This window comes from Vombatus ursinus, unplaced genomic scaffold (genome assembly GCF_900497805.2).
Source record: "Vombatus ursinus unplaced genomic scaffold, bare-nosed wombat genome assembly UNPS02014863.1, whole genome shotgun sequence".
NCBI classification, from domain to species: Eukaryota; Metazoa; Chordata; class Mammalia; order Diprotodontia; family Vombatidae; genus Vombatus; species Vombatus ursinus.
Window position 1 is genome coordinate 20,043,936 of NW_020954641.1, and position 10,857 is coordinate 20,054,792.

The 10,857-nt window shown below is 33.8% G+C and overlaps 1 protein-coding gene across 1 annotated transcript in view; it reads right to left on the reverse strand.

The window, feature by feature from the left end:
- Positions 1–8,347, reverse strand: part of GABRA6 (gamma-aminobutyric acid type A receptor alpha6 subunit) — a 47,136-nt gene extending 38,789 nt beyond the window's left edge. Inside the window, exon 1 of the mRNA XM_027841887.1 lies at positions 8,310–8,347. Within this exon, the coding sequence (XP_027697688.1) occupies positions 8,310–8,347 (38 nt within the window). The remainder of the gene's footprint in view (positions 1–8,309) is intronic.
- Positions 8,348–10,857: the final 2,510 nt, after the last annotated feature.

Sequence of the window (10,857 nt, forward strand, 5' to 3'; positions counted from 1 at the left end):
AAATGGTATTTCTCTAAAGTCTTCATTTTGATTATTTTGTTATATTTATTAGTGATAGATCCTTTTTTTGTATTTTAAAAATTGCTATGAGCATGTAAAAACACATAAAAATGACTCCTGAGTTTTGTTAGTATGTGTTTTCATTTTTAGTTTTTTTTTATTATTTGCTTTCTAAAACCAGGAATCCCCCCAACCCAAACCCCTTTGCACCTCTATTTTATTTTAACTTATTTTCATTTTTCAATTCCAAATTCTTTCCCACCCCCTCTCCAACCTGTTGAGAAGGCAACAAATATGATATCCTTTATACATATGAAGTGATCCAAACATTTCCACATGTACCTCCATTTTAGACACACACCTTTTCAACCTGAGACTTAATGTGTACCAGCACAATATTTAGAAGGATGGCCAGTTTTTATTAGTTAGATTTCTCTAAGAAATTTAGATAACCAAAACTAACCATAATAATAAAGCTAATATAATCCAGGAATTACTTCAAGCAACAAATATTCTGTTTTTACCAATCATAGAGATGAAACAGGCTAGAACAACAACAGTTTAGAGTACAAGTTCATTTGCAAAATATTATGGAGTAAGATGATAGAAAATTATGAATAATAGTGCCTCACAAATCAATGGAAAACAAACAAAGAGAAAAGGAATTTTGTGCAAAACTGACTTAAACTGTTATCATAAGATCGTACTTGAAGATGAAGCTAAAGGGAGAACAGCAAAGAAAACAAAAAGGAATGAATCTGCCACCATTTAATTAGTGACATATGATTGTGTTTCTAAATTCTCAATATATATTAATCTGTTGGATTTGGGAATGAAAAATGGAAATTCCAGGGACTTCTTGGGAAACCTAGAAGTAATAAGTTTTTTTCATGATATTTTATTCATTATTATTTAAATAACAATGAGTACTTATAATAGCAAATGGTGAATCATTTTTCTGTTATAAGGTTACGGACTAAAAGTTACTAAAAGTTAAAAGAAATTTTCTGTGAAAAACTAATGTAATAATAAATACATAGTTTACTGTTACCCTGAATCAATATATTATGATAATGATTTAAAACATAGATGGCAATGACACAACTGATTACCTTTATTTTTTTCTTAAAATATTTCCAACATTCCTTGTATTCTTCACTCATTAATATGGATATATAAAAATTTTAACAAATAAGAATCAGTAAGTTTAGTAGTATTTACAAAGAATTGTAGAATATTCAAGCACTGGCAAATGCTCAAGAGCATTATTAGGTATTATGTAACCTAACATTCAAATCTCCTAACAAGGTTAACAGCACTACAGAGAATCATGTGTAAAATTGCTAACTTGAAGAATTATTTTGCATCCAAAACTTGTAATATCTTGGAACACCACTAACAGATTTGTATAAAGTATACTATGTGCATAAACTTATTAATATTTTTTTATTTGCAAGAATGACTCACTGCTACAGGCATACAGGACCTTGTATACACACTTACAATACGGCAACAGTTAGAAGCAAAACTGATTAGATAGTGGCTGCTTCTCTCCTACATGCTTCTTCCTAGTTCCCAGAAGTGTCAATTTTCACCTTTGACTCTAAGGGTCAACATTTCTTGATCTTACTTTCACCATAACGTCAATGGACTCCGTCTAACCAACAGTATCTTTAGGATTCTCACTGGAAAATCCAAATAATTTTCTCCAAATTCCAAACTTATTTTTCTCAGATTCAGGATTCAGAAAAAAACATAAATTTCCCAAAAATATTTAAAAGAATTAACTACTTGGAAAAACTACTTCCACTCATCAGAAATGATAGTGAGGCTGCCATATTTATATTCTACCAGTATACCCAATGTACTATGTGCACAGCAGTACAGGTGTTTATAAATATGAAGCCAGGGAGAGCTGTTATAACAAAGTACAGACTGAAGAAATCCATGCTGGAAATAACACAATATTAAAGTCTCCTAGAAATAGTTTGAAGAAATCTTGAATCTTTAGCTTAAAAGATTGGAAAGATAGGAGGTAGCTAGGTTGTGAAGGTCTTTGAATGCCACAGCATTCTGTATTTGCTCCGGGATCAATAGGAAACCATTGGAGTTTATTGAGTAGGAGAGTGACATGATTAGACCTGCATTTTAGGAAAATTACTTTAGTGGCTGAATGGGAAACGGATTAGAATGGGGAGAGAATTGAGGCAAGCAAACACACAAGCAGACTATTGTAATAATCAAGGCATGAGTTGATGAAAGCTTGTACTAGAAGGGTGTCAGTGTCAAAAGAGAGAAGAGAGCATATTTGAGAGCTGTTGTAAAGGTGAAATCTACAGACCTTGGCAACAGTTTGGATGTGGAGGTGGAGAGAGGTAGTGAGGAATTCAGGATGATTCCTAGGTTGTTACCCTAAGAAATTAGGAGGATGCAGTTTCTCTCTCCAGTAATCGGAAAACTAGGAGTGGGGAAGGGTTTAGGAGAAAATCTATCTACTGGACATCCAGTTCAAAATGTTTTAAAGGCGGTTGAAAATGCAAGGCTGGAGGTCAGTAGACAGATTAGATTGGGAAAAAATACATTTGAGAATCATCACCATAAAAATATTAAATTCATGGGAGCTAACGAGATCATCAAGTGAAGTGTTAAAAAAGGGAGAAGAGAGGGCCTAGGACAGAACTCTCAGGGACACCTAAATTTAAAGGGCATGATGTTGAGGATGATACAGAAAAGAAGACAGAGGAGTAGTGGTTAGATAAATAAGAGGAAAACTAGGAAAGAGAGGTGATCCAAAAACCTAGAGAGAAAAGAGTATCATGGAGGAAAAAAATACCAACAGCATCAAAGGCTGTAGAGATGTAGAGGGGAATGAAGATTAGGAAAAGGCCATTGGATTTGGCAATTAAGACATCATTAGTAACTTTGGAGAAAGTAAGGTCAATGGAATAGTAATGAAAATGGAAGCCAGTAAAGGGAAAAGAAGAGAGTGAGAGAAGAGAAAGTGAAGGCACTTTAAAGTTTGGGTTTTTTTGGGCAATGGAGTTAAGTGACTTGCCCAGGGTCACACAACTAGTAAGTGTTATGTGTCTGAGGCTGGATTTGAACTCAGGTCCTCCTGTATCCAAGGTGCTCTATCCACTGTGCTACCTAATTGCCCTGCCTTTTTGAAGTTTTAAGATTCTTACAGGTTTACTACTAGTCTAGGGCTTCTCCCTACCATCCAGCTATAACTGTTGCTATAGCTCAAGATCCTCAATGATTATCATTGGTGTGAATTAGTAAGTGAAACTAAGCTTTTAGACAGGTATTTATTATGATGGTATAGTTGGGATAAAACATCTCCCCAAACTTGGAAAACAGTCTCCCAAAAAGATGTTCAGAGAAAGTGCACTCACAAATAGGGATCATTTGTGTGGCAAAGGGCACAAAGCAACTGTAAATCCTTTTCTCTCCTTGATAAGGTATTCAATTAGTTGCCTTTAGGTATGTGACAGCTTTTCTTCTGGGTTCTTGGTGAAGCCTTGAATCTGCATTTTCTCATTACATCCAGTCTACAGGCATAGCTCAGAGATCTTCCAGGTTTGGTTCCAGACCACCATATTAAATTAAATATTGCAGTAAAGCAAGTCACACATTTTTTTTTTGTTTCCCACTACATATAAATTTTATATTTACACTATACTGTAGTCTAGGTCTGCACAGTCTGTGGCCAGTCAAAGGCTCACGAACAATGTAAGAATGTTTTCCTCTTCATTTTTTGAGGGCTGTCCGAAATCCTTCATTGGGAGGCAGGTTGTGCAAGCCTGTTGTAGTCTATTAAGTGTGCAATAATATTATGTCTAAATATATATATATATATAATATTTATTACAAATATTTAATAATATAAATAAATATTATAAAATATATTAAAATATATAATATTTATATAAATGTATATATTATGTATAAAATACTTCATTTCTAAAAAACTGCAAACCATCATCTGAGCCTTCAGTGAGTCATAATCTTTTTGCAGTTGAAGGGTCTTGCCTTAATGTTGATGGCTGCTGACTAATCAGGTTGCCAAAGGTAAGGGTGACTGTGGCAATTTCTTAAAATATGAAAACAATGAAGTTTGCTGCATCTGTTGACTTTTCCTTTCCTAAAAGATTTTTTTGTAGTACATGATGCTGTTTGATAGCATTTTACCCTCAGTAGGACTTCTTTCAAAATTAGAGTTAATACTCTCAAACTGTTCCACTCCTTTTTCAACTAAGTTTATGTAATATTCTTTGATATTGTTGAGTCTCAGGGAATAAGGGGGCCTGAGGAGAGGAAAAGAAGTTGAGGAATGGCTTGTCAGGGGAGCAGTCAGAATACGCACCAAATTTGTTAAGTTCACCTTCTTATGTGGGTGTGGTTCACGGCTCCCCAAAATAACTACAACACTAACATTAACGATCACTGATTATAGATCATCATAAAAGATGCAATAATATCAAAAAAGTTTAAAATATTGTGAGAATTACCAAAATTCAACACAGAGACTTGACATGAGCACATATTGGAAAAATTGTGCTGATAAACTTGCTCAATGCAGGGTTGCCCTGATCTTCAATTTGTAAAAACAAACAAACAAACAAAAAAACCCAACACAATATCCACAAACCACAATAAAACATGGCATGCATGTATACTTGGCTTCCAATACAGACAATGCTGACAGCTGCTCCTGTCCCAGGGACACTGGAAGGATGCCAATGAGAAATGCAATTCTTCCAACCTTCCAGATTTCATAAGATACTCCTCTAGTAAATGGAGGCTGGGGAAACATTGGTGTTTTCCTCCTGCACATTCAACTCCTTCTTAGGAAATTGGCTAAATGTACTTTTTCTTGGCTGTCCACTCATTCTAACCTCTTGGGCTATGAACTAGTTCCTCATTTTAGATAAGCCCCTCAGGGCATGACCAAGTTTCTCAACCATTCAGAACATACTTCCTTTCAATGTCTCTATAATTCCTCTAATAGCTTTCAAGGATTTTTCTGCTTCATCTAAAGTCTCTGATTGACTCAGATATGTTCTTATTTGGTAAGGATAAGACAGCATCTTATCATTTACTTTATATGAGGTGGGGAAATTGTCTAGACTGACCCTTACACTTATCATGAACTTTTTTTAAAGAGCCAATAATCAATTATTAAGCATCTACTATATGCCAGACACTACACTAAGCACTGGAGACACAAAGAAAGGTATAAGACATAATTTTCCCTCGAGGAGCACACAATTTAATGAAGAAGACAACATGTAAAAAGAAGCTGAAGGGAAGGTGGAGGAATTTACCCAACTCAGAGGCATCATGAAGTCATATAGCCAAGGTGAGAAATTATCTGAGAAGGTTTCTGAGTTAATGAACGGTTTTCATCTTACAGAGTGATGAGTTTCTAGACATGATGAAGTCCAGGAAAGTAATTGGATGGGAAATAATTCTCTTTTCATGCACTTTCACAGTTCAATTGAATTCCAATTATTTCTGTATAAGTCTAACTTCTTCCATAGTAAAATAAAAGTTCTGTGAAAACATGGGCTATCTTATTTATTGGTTTATTTATTTTCTCCCCTTACCCAATGGACCCATTGCCCACCCTCTCAGGATAATGTTCTACCTATGTTAGTCATTCAATTGATATTTCTTGAATTAAATTTATTTCTTTGTTGCATTTTTCTGACTTTCAGTTCTTTAAAAAATTATTTAAATGTGGTCAAATCTCTTACAACTGACAAGCTAGAGTAATAGGGATTCTGTGTTAGCAGAGAAGTATTATACTAGTTAATCTATGGATATTAATAGTGCCTTAACAGCTGAAGACTAATAAATAGTCTCAAGAATGGGGATAACACAAAAGCAACTTAGCCACTGAGATATGCATATGTACACATACATACTCACATATGTGTATCTATAAATACATATATATATACATACATACATAAATACATGCACATAACCATACATAATTAGTCTATGTGTTTTGTGTTCTCCAACCCTCTGAGGTCATAATTTTTTTCCCAAATATCAGGTAATCTCCAGAAATTTTTTTTGTTTAAATGCTGCATTTTATTTATCAAATTAAATATTATCTATTTCTAATATATACATGAAATTTCAAGAGACAAAAAAGGGAAAAAAAAACACTTCAAGGAGAATGCAGAGATTTAATGTGCAGATGAATCTAATACTCAGAACAAACGAATGTCTCAGAGAAGCATCTTTGAATATAGATTCTGATAGTTCTGTAAAAAGAGTAGATAAACCTTTTCTTTTTCATACTGCCTCAACTGCTGGTACTCAAAATAGCAGATTTGCTGCTAGAATACTATATGTGACAGAAAATTATGAATTTTGACTTGTTTTCCTTTCTTAGAAGCATCAGTGTGAAAAGATTATGGTGCTTTGAGTCAGAAAGAAAAGTTCCATACTACATCTGACTAGTTGTGTGATGTGTGACAAGTTACTTAACCTCTATTTACCTCAGTTAAATCATAGGCATAATTCTCACATATATCATCCCTTATAATGATCAATATCAGAAACCCTTCGCTGAAATCATAGTTCCTTCCTGATATATATCTATATGCCTCCCTTCCTCACCTCTATCCCACAAAAAAAAACGTCCCTTACTGACACAGCTGAAACTTTTTCCCTTTGAATTACTAAACCAAAGACTCCAAATATTATTGTATTATTTTTCTATCTCAGAGACTTGATGCCTGGAATCAGCATTCATTCCTCCTTAAATATATCCTCCCCTACCATAACTTAAAGCACTCTGGCTCCATTCTTTTTGACTAGGCCAGACACTTCGTTTCTATCATTCCTAAAACCATTAGGGTAAACACCTAATTGAAGAATGAAAAGATTAGCTGCTGGTATAAATCTGACTGCTTTCTATCTGCTCCCCCCTGTATATGCCACTGATGTGTCTACAATCAAGTCCTTTTAACCATAATTGGCCTGAAAATAAGCCCAAGAGGCACCCAATAAAGGTTGGAGATACATTGAAACATTATTTAATTTAAGAATTAATGGACTGACAACATCTTTCAAGGAAAACTGCCTTGATAGCCTAGAGCCAAAAGGTAAAATAATGGTTAAAAGAAGCCACCTATCACCTCCTGAAAGAGATCCCAAAATGAAAACTCCTAGGAATATAGTAGCCAAATTCCAAAATTATCAGGTCAAGGAGAAAATACTGCAAGAAGCCAGAGAGAAACAATTTAAATACCATGGAGCCACAGTCAGGATTACACAGGACTTAGTAGTTTCTACATTAAAGGACTTGAGGGCTTGGGATTTGATATTCCAAGCAAAGGACCTTGGATTACAACCAAGAACCAACTACCCAGAAAAACTGAGCATAATCTTTCAAGGGGAAAGATGGAAATTCAGTGAAATAGGGAACTTTCAATCATTCCTCATGAAAAAAAACAGAGTTGAACAGAATATTTAATCTTCAAATACAAAACTCAAGAGAAGCATAAAAAGGCAAACAGGAAAGAAAAAAAATATTGTATTCATTAAGGTTGGATTGGATTGGATTGGATCGGAAGATGATACTTGTTACTCTTCAGAACTGTATCTCTATTAGGGCAGTTAGAAGGAGTATATGTAGACAAAGGGTGTGGATATAAGTTGACTTTAAGTGACTACATAAAAAAACTAAGAGTAAAAAAAAGAATTGTATTCAGAGAAGAGGAAGGGGGAGGCAGAATAGGGTAAATTACATAACATGAAGAAGCAGAAAAGACCAATTACAGTAGAGAGAGAAAAGGAAAGGGGTGAGAATTTTTTGAACCTTACTCCCATCAGATTTGGCTCAAAGGAGGAATAACATACTCACTCAGGTATAGAAATTTATCTTGTCCTATAAAGAAGTAGAAGGGGAGACAAAGGAAAAGGGAGGGGTAATAGAAGAGAGGGTAGAAGGGAGGGCAGAAGTAGATGGAGAAAGGGGAAAGAAAAGGGAGGGGAGACTAACAGAAAGGACAGCAGACTGAGGAAGGTGGTGATCAGAAGCAAAACACTGGTGAAGGAGAGAGAAAAGTATAAACAAGGTGGGGGAATAGGATGGAGGGAAATTCACAGTTAATAATCATAACTGTGAAAGTGAATAAGATGAACTCCCCCATAAAACAGAAGTGAATAGCAAAGTGTATTAAAAGTGAGAATTCTACAATATGTTGTTTACAAGAAACACTTTTGAGGAAGAGAGACACACACAGAGTAAAAGTAAAAGACTAGAGGAGAATGTTTTATACTTTAACTGAAGTAAAAAAAAAAGAAAAAACAAAACAACAAGCATAGCAATCTTGATCTCAGACAAAGCAGAAGCAAAAATAGATCTAATTAAAAGATATAAGAAAGGAAACTACATCCTACTAAAAGGAACCATAGACAATGAAATAATATAAATATTAAACGTATATGCACCAAGTGGTATAGCATCCAGATTCTTAGAGAAGTTAGGTGAGTTAGAGGAAGAAATAGATAGCAAAACTATGCTAGTGGCAGACCTCAACCTCTCCCTCTCTGAACTAGTTAAATCTAGCCACAAAATAAAAAAGAAAGAAGCTAGAGAGGTGAATAGGATTTTAGAAAAGTTAAATATGATAGACCTCTGGAGAAAATTTAATGGGGATAGAAAGGAATATACCTTTTTCTCAGTAGTAGATGGCACCTTCTCAAAAATTGACTGTGTACTGGGGCATAAAAACCTAACAATCAAATACAGGAGGGCAGAAATATTAAATGCATCCTTTTCAAATCATGATGTAACAAAAAATATATGTAATAAAGGGCTATGGAAAGAGAGGCTAACAACTAATTGGAAACTAAATAATCTAAACCCAAAGAATGAGTGGTTCAAACAACAAATCATAGAAACAATCAATAACTTCATCCAAGAGAATGACAATAATGAGACAACATACCAAACTCATAATAATGGGACAGCATTTCAAAATATATGGGATGCAGCCAAAGGAGTTCTTAGGGGAAAATTTGTATCTCTAAATTTGTACATGAACAAAATAGAGCAAGATGAGATCAAAGAAATGCACATGCAATTAAAAAAGCTAGAAAAAGAACAAATTAAAAATCCACAACTAAATACCAAATTAGAATTTCTTAAAATCAAAGGAGAGATTAATAAAATTGAAAGTAAGAAAACTATTAAACTAATAAGAAAAACTAAGAGTTGGTTTTATGGGGAAAAAACAATAAAATAAATAAACCTTTGGTTAATTTTATTTAAAAAAGAAAGAAGAAAACCAAATTACCAGTATCAAAAATGAAAAGGGTGAATTTACCACCAATGAAGAGGAAATTAAAGCAATAATTAGGAGCTATTATGCCCAACTGTGTCTGAATAAATCTGACAATCTAAGTGAAATAGAGGAATATTTAGAAAAATATAAATTGCCCAGATTGACAGAAGAGGAAATAAAATACCTAAGTTGAAAAAATCATCAATGAACTCCCTGAGTAAAAATTCTCCAGGACCAGATGGGTTCACAACTGAATTCTACCAAACATTTAAAGAACAATTAATTCCAATAGCATATAAACTATTTAGAAAAATAGGCAAAAAAGAGTCCTACCAAATTCCTTTTATGACACAAATATGGTACAGAAAAAGCTTTTGACAAAATAGAGCACCCATTACTATTAGAAAACACTAGGGAACATAGGATTAAATGAAGTTTTCTTCAAAATGGTAAGTAGTATCTATATAAAACCATCAACAAGAATTATATGTAATAAGGATAAGCTAGGAGCATTCCCCATAAGATTGGGGTGAAACAAGGATGCCCATTTTGCTATTGTTCAATATTGTACTAGAAGTGTTTGCTTTAGCAATAAGAGAAGAAAAAGAAATTGAAGAAATTAAAATAGGCAATGAGGAAACAAAAGTAGCATGGTTTGTAGATGATATGATGGTATACTTGGAAAATCAACTAAAAAACTACTTGAAATAATTAACAACTTTAAAAATGTTTGCTGGGTATAAAATAAACACATATAAATATTCAGTATTTCTATATATTATCAACAATATCCAGAAGCAAGAGATAGAAAGATAAATTGCATTTAAAATAACTGTAGACAATATGAAATACTTGGGAATCTACATGTTAAGACAAATGCGTGAACTATATGAACATAATTGCAAAACATTTTTCACAGGAATAAAATCAGATGTGAGGAATTGGAAAGACATCAGTAGTTCAATGGTAGTCTGATCTAATATAATAAAAATGACAATTTTACCTAAATTTACTTATTCAGTACCATACTACCATAGTCAAACTACCAAAAATTATTTTGTAAAGCTAGAAAAAATAATAACAAAACTCATCTGGAAGAACAAAAGGCCATGAATATCAAGGGAATTAATGGTAAAAAAAAAAATGCAAAGAAAGGTGACCTAGCCATTCCAAATCTAAAACTATATTCTAAAGTGGCATTCATCAAAATTATTTGGTACTGGCTAAGAAATAAGAGTGGTGGATCAGTGGAATAGGTTAGGTTCACAAGACACAGTAGTAAGTGATTGCAGTAATTTACTGTTGGATAAACCCAAGGACTCCATCTTCTGGGATAAGAACTCACTATTTGACAAAAACTTCTGGGAAAACTGGAAATCAGTATGGCAGAAACTGAGTATAGAACAACATCTCACACCCTATGATAGGGCCTATACCAAAATAAGGTTGAAATGGGTACATTATTTAGACATAAGGGATGATACCATAAGCAAATTAAGAGAGCAAGGAATAGTTTGCCTGTCAGATCTATGAGGAAGGGGAAAAT